Source organism: Penicillium cosmopolitanum (assembly GCF_028827165.1).
Source record: "Penicillium cosmopolitanum strain IBT 29677 chromosome Unknown utg000012l:1.0-3308103.0:1.0-3310761.0, whole genome shotgun sequence".
Taxonomy (NCBI): Eukaryota; Fungi; Ascomycota; class Eurotiomycetes; order Eurotiales; family Aspergillaceae; genus Penicillium; species Penicillium cosmopolitanum.
This window is the reverse complement of record NW_026622682.1, coordinates 2,572,010-2,585,313: the sequence shown is the minus strand read 5'-3', so window position 1 is coordinate 2,585,313 and position 13,304 is coordinate 2,572,010. Positions and strand designations below refer to the sequence as shown.

The window sequence follows — 13,304 nt, the reverse complement described above, 5'->3', positions numbered from 1 at the left end:
GCCTCCACGGGGATGGTCACGTTGGTTCACAAGGGTATGGGTATATTAATTGGATTGAGATGGAGATGGAGAGGAAAGGGAATGTAGGTGGATACTATGCATTGTGTAGCTGCCAGTGTTTCAAGTGAACTTGAAGACGTTGCATCTTCGATTATAACCAGTCTTGTCATGGTGATGTGATGATATAGATTAAGATTGTACTAAATGGCACCCGATGTCAAAATTATGTTATCCGCCCAATCAACTCCGTTCGGAAATCTGGGTCTCAGTCCAATCCCACAGTTTCCGGCCCATCTCGGCGTCTTGAACAAACTTAGTGCCGTCACACCGGACGCCGACGGGGCTGTAGTAGGCTCCATTGACCACTTGCTTCCTCGGCGTTCCGGCCGCCCAGAGGGTATTCAATGCACCGCTGCTGGTGTTTCGGAAGAAGTATGACGAGACTGCAGTTAAGCTGTATTTCAAAAGTGAGCTGGTCGCCTTGGCATGGGCGTACAGATCGCTGTTGACAGCACCCGGATGGACAGACACCGAAAGAATATCCGGGTGTCGGCGCGCGAGCTCCGCGGCGAAGAAGATATTCGCCGCCTTGGAGGCGCCATAGCGATGCCAGGTACTCGTCGACAGAAGAGAGGGCGTAGAGGTCAGCTCAGTAAATGTTATTGGGCTGATTACATGGGCGGCGGATGCCAACGTGAGGACACGGACATCTGGAGTCGCATTTCTATCGCTAGCACGGATCTCGTCGACGGTCTTCTGCAGCGTCGGGAGCAGGAGCTTCGTCAACAGATGATGGCCGATATGGTTGGTGCCCAGCTGCACCTCGAATCCTTCCTCGGTCTTGGTGGGCGGGTTGCCCATGGTCCCGGCATTGAGAATCAGGAGGTCCAGCCGGTCACTCTCCGCGTGGAATTTGTCTGCCGCGGCACGGATGGATTTGAAGGAGCTCAGATCTGAGGGGATATATCGGATATCGGCGGGGGAGGCGAGCTCGGACTGAATGGAGGCGATGGCATCGCGGGCCTTGGTCTCGGTGCGTGCGGCTAGGTAGATGCGCGAGGGCTGGTGTTTGGCGAGCTGGAGGATGGTTTCTTTGCCGAGACCGGTGTTTCCTGTGACGAGAGGAGTCAGTTAGACACTCAGGAAGTACGTGGCATCGCCTGGAACTGTTTTACATACCTCCGGTGACGAGAATAGTCTTGCCTTCCAGGCTAGGGAGGTCGCGCTCCGGCTTGAATGAGGAGCCTAGGAGGCCGAAGGTGGCCTCGCTCAGGGTAGGGCCGAAGCTCGACAAGCCTTCCAAGGGGTGTTGCAGGCCATAAGTTACGAAGCCGGTGGTAGCGAGGATATCACGGAGATCCATTTTGAGCGACGGTATGTGGTAGCTGTAGATGTAGCTGTAGCTGTAGCTTCACGGCCGGTCGTGGGGGGTGGCGGATCGCCATGACGCGTGGAGGGGCCGAGGTGTCATTCAGTGGGAACAAAACATGTGAGGATGACCCTGATGTTGGAGATGAGGGGAGGTCATGAGTGAATCGCAACCTGTGTCCTGGTAGAAGGGATTGTGATTGCAACTGAAGTGATTCGTGAAGGAGTTGCCACAAGATAAAGCTGAGGTGAGCAGAGAAGAAGACCTTAAGGTCCCTTTAAGGGTAGGGGCTGGTCAGGTGTCGATCTGATAAGCGCAGGGTATTACATTGCATACTTCAACTAGACCTACAACTATAGAGATTTTAGAGGTATAGAAAGAACTTGAATACTGTAGTTGTACTTATTATATACTTGCTGCATAGTAATATCTAAACTAAATACATCACATCGCTAGGGCTGAACCCCCCTGCAGCGCTGCGCTCTGACAACCTCCCGACCTGCAGATGCACCTGAGCACCTCCTCTGCTTCCTCTCCTCTTTCTCTCCTTTCCCTTTTCTCCATCCACTCGCCATATAGGACACTCGGTCTACAAAACCTACTGCACAATGCATTTCCTCTGCTTGCACGGCGCCAGCACCAATAGCGAGGTAGAGCACTTCATCCCACCTTGAATCCCCCCACTAGTGCTGACCCCGACAGATCTTCGAGATCCAAACCGGAGGATTGCGACAAGCCCTCGAGGCCAAGGGTCATAGATTTACATTTGTGAACGGCAGTCTAGATGCGAGCGTTGAAGCCGGTAAGTCTATTCATTCTTCATTCTGCAGCCCCATTTATATATACCTGTCCAAGTTTCCAACTTCCAATTCCACCCATGACAAAGTTACAAAATAAAACTTTGAACCTTGAAGGGTACCAACTCAACTCACCTTGACCACAGAACTTGAAGGTGTCGTCGAAGGACCCTTCTATAACCACTACCTCCGCTCTCCATCTCTACCGGGCTCATCGCTCCACGACGCCTTCGAACACACCCATCAACTAATCGCCGAAAAGGGTCCCTTCGACGCCGTAATGGGTTTCTCACAGGGCGGAGCCCTCGCCGCAGCTCTACTAATTAACCACGCGAAAACAAATTCGACCTCGCCACCTCTCTTCCGTGCGGCTATTTTTCTGTGCAGTGGAACACCCTGGGAGGGTTCTGGGTTGGAATATGTGGCTCCGAGACAGGATGTGTTCCCGATTTCAATTCCGACGGCGCATATCGTTGGTAAATTGGATCCGCTTTATCCGGACGGTATTAAGTTGTTCAATCTTTGTGAACCGGCTAATGCGGTCTTTTATGATCATGGATCGAAACATATGGTTCCTTTTGATCCTAAAAATAATAAGGAGATGGTGAGGGTTATTGAGGAGACGATTGCCAAGGCCATGAGGGGGTGATGTGGGGTATCAGCGGTGGTGGTGGTGGTGGTGGTGGAAGCGTTGAAGGTGTTTTGGTTTTACTATTTCAAGTTTTTTTCCCTCTCTCTTTTTGTTTCCTCTTGAACTGGCATCTACTGTCCGGGTGCTTACTATTTGTATACCAGTCTCTGGCATTGCATTATTACCTAGGCGAGCGCTTTCTATCACATGCATCGATCGTGCGTTTCAGCTTTTGGCAGGTACAGATCGAACGAAAAATAAAACATTGTAGACGTTTCGGCTTAGGATTGGTGCTGCTTTTGCTTTTCCGGTCGAGAGAGATATTTCGACCACGCCGCTGCAACAATCAAAACCACGAACCCGAGAATCAAAGCGTACCCCATCCAGGAGTAGCATCGACAGCACGCCCAGCATCAGTAGTTTGTTCATCAAGTCATAGACCAGCCGACTGGCCGTTCTCGGCGGGGATAACCTTGGAGAAGAAGTTCTCCAGATCCTGGATCTCCGTGGGATCAGCCGAGTGACCGAGGTTGCTGTCGCAATTAGTTAGCATCTCCGCTATCCCGCACAGTAATAATTGATTATATCCAGGGGGAGGGACGTACCTGTAAGTATTGAACTCGACATCGGTCACACCAAGCTCCTTAAGCTTCTCTGCCGACTGGCTACCGTACTGGTACTTAACAATATCATCATCCTCGCCATGCGCCAAGAAGAAAGGCGTGTTCTTGTTCTCCCACTGCTCAGGAATAAAACTCTTGATCCGATCGCTAAGGAGCAGGTAGCACGACAGACCAAAGACACCACCCAGCTTCTTATCGCCTGTGAGGCCAGTGAAGACTGACATCGCCCCGCCTTGAGAGAAACCGCCCAGGACAATGCGTGTCGACACGATCCCGCTATCCATCTCTTCCTTGATAAGGGTGTTGAAGTAGTCGCGAGAGCGGGTGATACCGGGTTCATCTTGGGAGCGAAGCTGGCGGCGTTGGTATTAGCAAGTCTTCGGGAGAGGGCCGTATTGTGGTTGTATTGTTGGATGGGGTGGGACTCACGTCGCTGCCGAGGCTGGAGATGTCGTACCAGCCAGGCATGCTCATACCCATGTTCTGGAAAGATGTTAGCCGTGTCATAATAGGCGATGCGCTGGTTTCATTTTGTATGCGATTGACGTACGACTGTGATGGGGATGGATGGCGCATTGGGGAAGATGAACTTGACTTCGTCGAACATGCCGCGGCGGCGCCAGTTCTGAGCGAGCGCCATCCTGGATGGACAATCAGTTAGTCATGATGTTCTTGAGGTTCAATTATTGATTGTAGATTGCTTCGTACCATCCGGCGCCACTGTAGACAGAGAGAGGGTGGTTAGCGGATTCTGTTTGGTTGTTTCAGTTCATTGTTGACCAACCTGTCGCCCAGACCGTGGGCCATGATCACCGTCGCGGTGTGCTTCTTCAGAGCGGGGACAACGTAGGGGGCGCGAGCAGCCATTGTGAGGGTGATATACTAATATCGGGGGTATCAAGAGAAAGAAGAAAAGGACTCTATGGAAGACGGAGAGAACAAGCGTTCCTGACGAATTGATCCGATCCCGCAATTCAATATTATGCCGGCACTAAATTACCGCGGTCTCCTTCAGCTTCACCGCTGTCTGCACCGCCTAGTATCAAGTATTCACTTCATCGAATAGTTAATGAATACCTAGGTATACACCCGTGACCAGCATGGTTCATGAAGATGGGCGAACATTCAGCACGGGATACATTTATATTTCTCAAATGATTTCATACAGCACATTCAACACTAATGTACTCCTACTGGGTATCCTTCTTCAACTCGAATCAATTTACTCACTCGCCCTCTTTCACCACATTCATAAACACCTCTTCAAGCGAGGGCTCAATCAGTGTATAGTCGTCAAAGACCTTCATCCTACCCTTATTAACAGCGGAAACAGACCCTGCCGAACCATCACCGTCCATGTTTCCAGATTTACCTAAACCAACCCCCTTCAAGAGCTCCATGGCAGACATAATCTTCCCAAGATCCCTCTTTTCATACTTGATGAAGAATTGGACAATTCCCCTCGCATCTGTGTACCGCAATATAGGTAGCTGGAGCTTCGTAAAGACGTTGGTTGCACTGCCACGCGCGGCATCGGCACTCACGCCCTCACAGCGTGCGGCTCGCAGTCGAAACGCGCCTCCATAAGTATCATTCAGCGTCTGCAGCGGTCCGGAGACTAGAACTGATGTCCGCATGATCGCGACTTGCGACGCTAAAGCTTCAGCCTCTTCCATGCTGTGCGTCGTGAGCAGAATGGCTCGGTTCGCACGGATCCGTTTGAGCGCCCGCCACAAGATCCGCTTTGCGGAGGCGTCTTGGCCTGTGGAAGGTTCGTCTAGCAGGAGGAGAGGTGGGTTCCCTAAACATTATGATTAGCATTTTTCGTGATCGATGCCGCAGAGAGAAAAGGGCATACCGAGGATGGCAATGGCAACTGTTAGCTTTCTTTTGGTTCCGCCGCTCAACGCTCTTGCAGTCGTCTTCGCATATTGTGTGATATCCAGAGCCATGAGAACTTGATCCACATTCTCTTTCACACGACGCAGGCCTTTCACCGTGGCATAGAATTCCAGTGTCTGGCGAACTGTCAGGTTATCAACCGCGTCATCTTGTGGACAGACTCCAATATTCAATCGAGCTTTGCGAAGCTGCGTTAAAACCGAAACCCCGTTGACAAAAATATCGCCAAAATCCGGTCGGAGCTCGCCGCGAATCATGTTGATTACTGTAGTTTTACCTGCACCATTTCCGCCCAGAAGTGCAAGCGTTTGATTCGGGGAGATGCTAAATGATACGTTCTGCGTAGCAAAAGATCGACCGAAATATTTACTCACGCGGGAAACGTCCAAGATCGGAGATTCTCTATTGTTGTTCCTGGCGACGCTGGGACGACCCGGGGTGTCTTCAAGCATGATGTCCCGTCTGCTGTCGAAGGAGGTCAGACCATCGTCCACCTGGTGGTGTAGCCTAGCTGGGAGTTTTCGGCGCCAGCAGATGAGAGAACGGAACCAGCCTGTGCCGGCATATTCATGGATACCGAGAACTAGAACCAGAAAAATGATCTGGTACATAAAGTTGGCGTAGACACCACCGTATAGAACGTATGTGAATGGATAAGATGTATCCGCGTCGCCATATTTACCGCAAAGTATGTCAAAAGTGTTCATGCCGATGAAGAGTGCGCGGACGAGATTGGCGGCTGGGGCGATTAGACCGAGGCCAGCTTGGAGGGCGTCGTAGGCTGATTAAGAGTTAGCAACGTGTTCAATTGTGTGAGAAAGGTGCGAAGTACGAACTGTATTGTCGGGTGTCAGCAGGACCTCCGAATTCGTCCGCTATGTAAGAAATTATGTATAGCACGAAGAAGAGGATGTGAATCCCAAGTGCTGCCGCGAAGCTTCCGCGACGGATGATCTTGGAAAGCAAGTAGGTTCCGAGATATGATGAGATTCCGAATAGGATAAAGGCGCCAAAAATACAATCGGGTCGATACCAGACAGTGTTCATCGGTCTAATAAAGAGAAGGCCGTAGACGATCAGGGCTGGAACATTGTATTAGAATATTTCATCGGAGATGGAAGAAATGTCATACTTTGGATAATGATAAACTGCATATCGAAAAGAAGGTAGGCTGTCCAAAGAGCAAAAGGTGAGACACCATTGCTGTATTCTAAGGCTCTCACATTTGAGATTCGTTCGTACACTTGTATTGTCAGTAATGTTTGACTTGGAAAGTGGAAGATCGAGGTGGGTTGTCATACCAGGATAGATGATGGCAGTCGAAACAGATGCCATGAAGACAATCACAATCAGAATTGAAACTGGCATATTCAGCTCGTTATGCACAGGATTAACATGTCGCATCGTGCTAAGTGCGGTTGTGATTTGACGAGCTCGAGTATCGGAAGTCGAGTTGGCAATGCGATTTGTTATGAGGCTAAACCCCATGAGTCCAGGTCCTGTGTGATAGAGGCCGATGAGCTATTGTAATTTATCCATTTAACGAAAGGGTACATACCAGCAGAGTAATAGTCCGCAGAGTGATAGAATATCGCGGAGTCGGGAGTTGAGGCGTATAAACCAAATCCAACATTGCCCATAGATGTCTCCACGGCGTTGTTAAATTCGTCTTCACTACCGACGAAGGTGCGATCCTGGATGGAATCTCCGCTGTACTAGTCAGTATAGGTCATGTTTTTCTTGGATTGCAAGACTTACATGCTACCCGCGAAAAGATCATCTTGAATCCCACCCTGAAACTGGTTTGCAGGTCCCAGAATGTCTCCCGAGGCAGAAGTGTATAACGCGTTGTCAAATGGAGGTATATCCATGCCAACCGGATTGGCATATTTGTTATAGCTTTCCTCGCATGTCACCAAAGCATCCCAAGTATAGAAGTACTTCGTCAATGCAGCGGCGATAATGATGGGCAGTAAAAGGTTCACCGCATAAACGATGATTCCCGATGCCCGATATAGCAGCTGATATCGCTTTCGAAAGAGAACCCAGATCTGCCACAGTAGTCCTACTGACTGCCTTGTATCAAGATTAAGCTCCTCGGCTGTATATTCACTCTCAAGCGCCAGAATCTTATCCTCCAGTGCAACCTCGGTGTTTCCAGTGGGTTCTTGACTCTCGCCAACCATGCCGTCTCCACCATCTCCATCAATGGCGGTCCCATACTCCGATGTTGTTCTTAAGAATACTTGTTCTAAAGTGGGGAAGGTAACATGACAAGCGAGGTCGGGTTGCAAACGCTCCAGCTCGATTACCTTCTCCGTAGCCTCAGCAGAGCTTGCAGCTTTCCAGGTCGTTTCTTGCTCGTCATCAAGACGAATTCGATATTTGTCGCCGTATTGTGCGCGAAGGGCAACACTGGATCCTTGACAGACTAAACTACCTTTGCACATGATCACGATATGATCAGCGAGTACATCGGCCTAGATCATGTTAGAAATACCTTCAATATATGCATGTTCAGATGTTTGCTTGCTCACCTCATCGAGAAAGTGAGTAGTCAGAATAGTCGTCCGATGGCGACGGCCTTCTTGGATGATGTTCCAAATGTTGCGACGAGACAACGGATCCTTTAAAGATCAGTATTTTGATCAGGATAGCACTGAAAGTGCACTTACTAGTCCACTTGATGCTTCGTCAATACAGCACACCTTCGATCCACCGGAGAAGGCAATGGCCAACTGTAAGCGCCGCTTTTGACCTCCACTGAGTGTGCCAGCTGCAGATTGAGCCTTTTCAGTTAAACCGCACTCAGAAATAACATCGTCGATATATTGAGTATTTGGCGCACCCCCCGCGGTCTTGAGACTTGTCCAGAGGCGAACGTGCTCTGTCACGCTGAGGACATCCCAGAGTACCTTTTCGAGTCAGCAAGGCTGTATGATGTGATTATGGAGAACATACATTGTGCTGCGGACATAAGCCAAAAGAGCGCCCGTCCTGACTTAGTTGAATCCTTGACCCTGAATCAACTTTCAATACCCCCGAAATACACTTCAGCGCAGTGGTTTTCCCGCTTCCGTTGGGGCCTAATAGAAAAGTAACGGATCCAGTTTGCACTTCAGAATTGAAATCCTTAACGGCTTGTTTGCCACCAGAATAGGTCTTGGACAAATTGCTCAGCTTTAGCGCAACGTCATCTGAAGTTTCGGTCCATTCTCGGCTTTGAGGAACGCCCCAGCGTAGGTGCTCGACGAGAAATACCAACGCACCATAGCCAAAGATGTGGACAAGAAAACACGCAAAGTAGAGGTAACCATCCATGTTTGGAACTTGTTTGGTAATTCCTGCGTCGGGGAATGCCCTCAGAGAGTACTCTGTTGTTGCAATATCACGGATGAGCGTAGCAAAGGCGTATGGTGGAAATACTAGGGAGAGTCCCAGCATCTGTCCCGGATCTTTGAACTGCGTCAAGCTCTGAGATATACTCACCAGAGCAAGTGCAAATATTAAAATGCAGGTCCACATGCCGGCCACAGATGATCTGGAAAAGAAAGACCCGATAAAGTGGGCGCAGATGATGAGAGCGAGACTGGCGAGAAGCATGAGGATGAAGATCAGACCCGTAGATGTACGCATAAAAAGAATTTCGCCCAGAAGGATAGAGCAGATGATTGTTCCGGGAATGTAGAGGATGGAGAAAGACAAAAAGTTTGAAAACACACGGGGTGCGGTCGTAACTCCTTGGGCCATGAGAAGATCTACGACCCCGTTTTGTCGTTCACCAGCCACAGTACTGCTCATATGGTAAGTGGAGACCAGGAAGATGAACACAAATAACGGTGCAGCAAAATATCCAACAATTGAGAGCCAGAAGATTGAATGTGGCATATCCGAGTAGCTAGACCCGTCCTTGTCGAAATATCCACTCCACATCTTCTCGGTCGGTCTTTTGCTATCTTCAAATCCACCGATGTGAGAGTCCAAGGCCCATTTTAGTGGCAGAAGGCGCTGAGAGAGAACGGATTGGCCCGGCGTATAGCTGTACGGGGTGTTCTCAAGAAAGTCCTCATCGATGCCCAGAATGTAGTTGGCATGAGTGTTGTTGAAGGCCGTGAAAACTACAGCAGCAAAACAGTCACTGGTGCCATGAATAGACTGTTTACAGCGATCGAATAGCAAGCTGGGGTCATTCAAAAGCTGTAGATCGAATGATTGCATGCCTTCGTCCTGAAAAACTGCGGCAATGGTGTTGTTCAGCTCTGTATCTTGAATCCCATTCGTGGCGACGACTATCCTTTGAGATGAACTCCTGGAAATGGCGTCGGGCAGATCCATGACCGTTCTCCCGGTGTGTGAGATGCCGTTGGAGCCCTCATTTTCAAGCTTTATCTCCTTGAGGAAACAAAAGACAATTGTTATTGCGATCGGAACCAAAAGTGCCTTGATCAAAGAAGAAATGGGCGATTTGTAGAACACAAGAAGATTTTTCCAAGTTAGAATCCAGGTTTGTCGTAAAGATCGATGTAGTTGCACCATTTTGATGGCGATAAAAGATGTTGAAGAGGCATTCTTCTGTTCCGAACAGGGTCGCATAGAAACAAACTGGCATCTTGGCTTCTGCCTTGTAAAACTTGGGGCCAAAATAGAGTGGCTTAGATGAAGGTGCCTTGCTCGTCCCCACAAGCATGAGACATTCTTTCTCGTTGGGTGAGGCAAGAAGATCAAAGGATCTAGGGTTTGAGTTGAGGGGAGATCCCTACTGGCCTGGGGAAATGGCCCCAAGGCGGATTCGGGATCTTCTTTCGCCCCGTAGCCCCGCCTGGGCCAACATCCATCAGAGGCCAAGAACAGGAATAAAAAGGGACCAAATACGCGAACGAAGATGTGTCTGTAGATCGGAATCATATTGTACCTAGTTATCTTAGGTTAATCAATCAGCCGACTCGCATGATAATACGTTATATTTGATTAGACTGATTCTATATCAGAACACTCAATACTAGATACATCCAAGTTTCTCATCTATACAAATACAGTCATGTGAAGCAACAGAGCGGACAGAGCCAGAAGTCCACCAGGTAAAGTGATTCCAGCACTGCCGATCTGAGGTGTTGGAGACGAGGTGACCTTTGAAGTGCCAGAGGCCTTTGCAGTGCCAGATGCACTTGCCGACGAAGTAGAGTTCGTTGTCGCCGAAATCAGGGTATTAACCTTATCCCAGAGCTGACAAGCACTGAAGTCAATAGTTCCAGGGATGGTTGAGTTGGTAAAGAACAAGCCAGGGGAAGTCCCGTTCTTGGAGGGCTGGAATCGGGGCCATTTAATGGCATCGGTTGAAGGGGCGGCGTTCTCTGCCATTGCCTGCCACAGACTCACCATCTGATCGCTCAGATGATACTCTGCAGCGGTAGAGTTGCAAGAAGCTCTACCGGAAAAGCCAAAAGCCATGTTACCGAAGACATAAGAAATCTCCGAGGTGTGGGTAGCACCCAGCATAGAGACTTCGGCCTGTGAGATCGATTCCATCCAAGCACAGGTAGTGTTGTGAGTGAACTCGTAAGTCCATGTAGGAACGTTATTGCGTGTAGTCGCAATAGCGCCACGATATCCAGGGCACATATAATCAGAGTCGGTGATGACTTTGGCAATAGCACCAAGAACGGCGTACTCTCCCAAAGACACGAACTTTGACAGAGGGTAGTACTTCTCAACTGTTGAAGCCATAGGACCGTAGTTTGCCTTCAGGAAATCCGGATACCCGGCCTCAGTGCAAGCTGTTTTGTTCGTCTCGCACGTTCCGCCGGCGTAGATGACGCCTTCCTGTTGGTCTAGTAATAAGTTTCATCGGTTAGCTTGTGCAACGAAACCTCGACGGAGAGAAGTGACATACTAAATCCAAAGATCGCGGGAACTCGCGAGCCACGGCTGATAGGCTCTTCGGGAATGACCTTGCCATCCACGTAAGGACCGAAGGCATGAGTGCGAGCACTAGTAACACCACTGATACCATATACTCCAATGCCGTAGCTCATATAGCCGGATTCGGTATCCTTTGTAAAGGCCTTAACGAGGTCGCTCGCAGACTTGGATTGAAGGCAAGATTTCTACAGAGAAGTTAGCATCTCGAAAAAAGAAGTGGTTGTAAGGGTTTGGTCTCACGTCGCTGGAGCCACATTCAAGGATACTAGCGTAGTTCGCACCGGTGGCTTGCAAAGTAGCATTAGCAGCGACGTTCTTGCCACCTCCAGATTCGGAGGTGAAACTGTTGATGAGTTGAGGGGCCTTCGGGAGAGACGAAATGATGAAAGCGTCCTCGGCACCGGCCGACTGTCCGAATAGGTTCACCTTGTTCTATTTGGAAAATCATGGTCAGCTTCACATTCCATCGAGATCGGAAAGTGGTGAGGGTTAAATACCGGGTCGCCGCCAAATTGAGCAATGTTATCCTGTATCCACTCCAATCCAAGAAGCAGATCCTGGATTCCCTGGTTTCCATAAATCCCGGCCTTTTCAAGTGCCATAAAGCCCAGGGGTCCAAGTCTGTAGTTGATGGAAACGAGGACTGCGCCTTGATCCGCAGAGTTGCAGCCATCGTATAAAGTGTTGGAAACTCCACCATTTTCGTTCGACCCTCCGTAGATCCAGACCCTGACGGGGAGTTTTGAATCTTTGGTGGAATCGGATGGAGTCCATACATCTAGGAAGAGGCTAATCCAATTCAAGTTAGCAAAATCACCGGCAGGAAGATGAATCATGGAACTGGATTAAAAGCGCACCAATCTTCGGACTCGGCTGTAGTTTCGTTAAATACACTTGTCCATTGGACACAAGCAGGTGCCACGGATGTTGCATCAAGTTTCCCCCCCGAAAATTGCTTCTTGGCGACGGGAGACTCGAAACGAAGCTCTCCAATTGGAGGCTCGGCGTAAGGAATTGCTTTGTAATAGACTGCGCTTGCATCTTCACATCGTCCACCTGTAAGGGTACCGGCATCGATCGTTACAGTCGGCTTTGATGTGGCTGATGCGGCCAGAACCGGCAGAAGAGCTGATAGAAACAGCTTCATGATTATGTATATGGCTGAGAAAGAGAAAAGAGATAATAACAAAATAACGGACAGACTGTTGGAAGCCCAACTCCTTTATAAATGGCCTCTGGCCCCCGGATCCGTCTTTTCGTACTTGAAGTTGTTGGCCCCCAAATTAAGAGCAAGTTGGGGGGGCTAGGAAGTCACTTAATTTGGCCCACACCAGCCTTGTAGAAGCGGGTCAATTTGGTGTGAAGTTGTACCCATGGGGGTACATGATTGGATCATGACTGCGCCGATCATATACTATATAAGGCAACAGTGCGAGGGCCAATCATGTTAGACTCTGACGAACTTGTTTTGCTTTCTCTTCACCGTCCCAAGCTAGGGATTGGCTGTACCATTTCCATAAAATTGCAGAAAGATGCGGCCTTGTGATCCACATGACGACGATTGGGTTGCATGCTCGGCAATCAATAAGGCTGAGGAGAAAGGCTTAGCATAGCTTGTGCTTCAGACCAGCAATCATTGAGGCGGAGCTGTCCATGGAATTACGGAGTACGCAAGCGAAGCTCAAATCTTGGTGGGACTCTCCAGGGATGAAAGTATTTGATCGAATCTAGCAATCGCAAGTTAAAGTATCAAGCCTTTAAGCCAGCACGTCGCATTTAATGTACGGCCTGGTTTGTTGTCTAGACCGATGGGCCGTTCCCTCAAGTCCAGATTGAAGTGTTCCTCACTTCGTGTGGGAACTCGTAGTCGCGGGAAACTATATCCATACTATAATCAATGGAAATCGGATTGACCAGTCTTGAGTCCAGCCATAGATCATACTCGAACGTCATTAATACAACTCGGACAGAACCAGGGGAGAGATCTCAACAGTAACTCTGCTGTACGGAGTATAATCCCCGGCTAAAGTAGATGAATTACGATAATGCCGCAGAAAGCCTGA

The 13,304-nt window shown here is 49.2% G+C and overlaps 4 protein-coding genes across 4 annotated transcripts; 1 reads left to right on the top strand and 3 right to left on the bottom strand.

Moving 5' to 3' along the window:
- Positions 1–240: 240 nt before the first annotated feature.
- N7509_013718 (putative short-chain dehydrogenase/reductase family protein) lies at positions 241–1,363 on the bottom strand (the record flags this gene model as incomplete). The annotated part of the gene is made up of 2 exons (XM_056638355.1): positions 241–1,112; positions 1,180–1,363. The coding sequence occupies 2 exons, from the start codon at positions 1,361–1,363 to the stop codon at positions 241–243; spliced, it is 1,056 nt and encodes a 351-aa protein (XP_056481862.1).
- A 614-nt stretch (positions 1,364–1,977) lies between these two features.
- Positions 1,978–2,815, top strand: N7509_013717 (uncharacterized protein; the record flags this gene model as incomplete). Its single annotated transcript, XM_056638354.1, has 3 exons — positions 1,978–2,019; positions 2,072–2,171; positions 2,313–2,815. 3 exons carry the CDS (start codon positions 1,978–1,980, stop codon positions 2,813–2,815), a joined length of 645 nt encoding a protein of 214 aa, XP_056481861.1.
- Positions 2,816–3,230: 415 nt separating this feature from the next.
- Positions 3,231–4,287, bottom strand: N7509_013716 (palmitoyl-(protein) hydrolase; the record flags this gene model as incomplete). Its single annotated transcript, XM_056638353.1, has 6 exons — positions 3,231–3,330; positions 3,403–3,773; positions 3,850–3,903; positions 3,971–4,061; positions 4,129–4,140; positions 4,205–4,287. 6 exons carry the CDS (start codon positions 4,285–4,287, stop codon positions 3,231–3,233), a joined length of 711 nt encoding a protein of 236 aa, XP_056481860.1.
- A 359-nt stretch (positions 4,288–4,646) lies between these two features.
- On the bottom strand, positions 4,647–12,388 carry N7509_013715 (putative ABC transporter; the record flags this gene model as incomplete). The annotated part of the gene is made up of 15 exons (XM_056638352.1): positions 4,647–5,221; positions 5,279–6,103; positions 6,159–6,404; positions 6,455–6,565; positions 6,624–6,821; positions 6,881–7,032; positions 7,081–7,802; positions 7,860–7,949; positions 7,998–8,237; positions 8,284–9,894; positions 10,357–11,150; positions 11,213–11,426; positions 11,482–11,673; positions 11,739–12,030; positions 12,099–12,388. 15 exons carry the CDS (start codon positions 12,386–12,388, stop codon positions 4,647–4,649), a joined length of 6,552 nt encoding a protein of 2,183 aa, XP_056481859.1.
- Between the last annotated feature and the right edge of the window lie 916 nt (positions 12,389–13,304).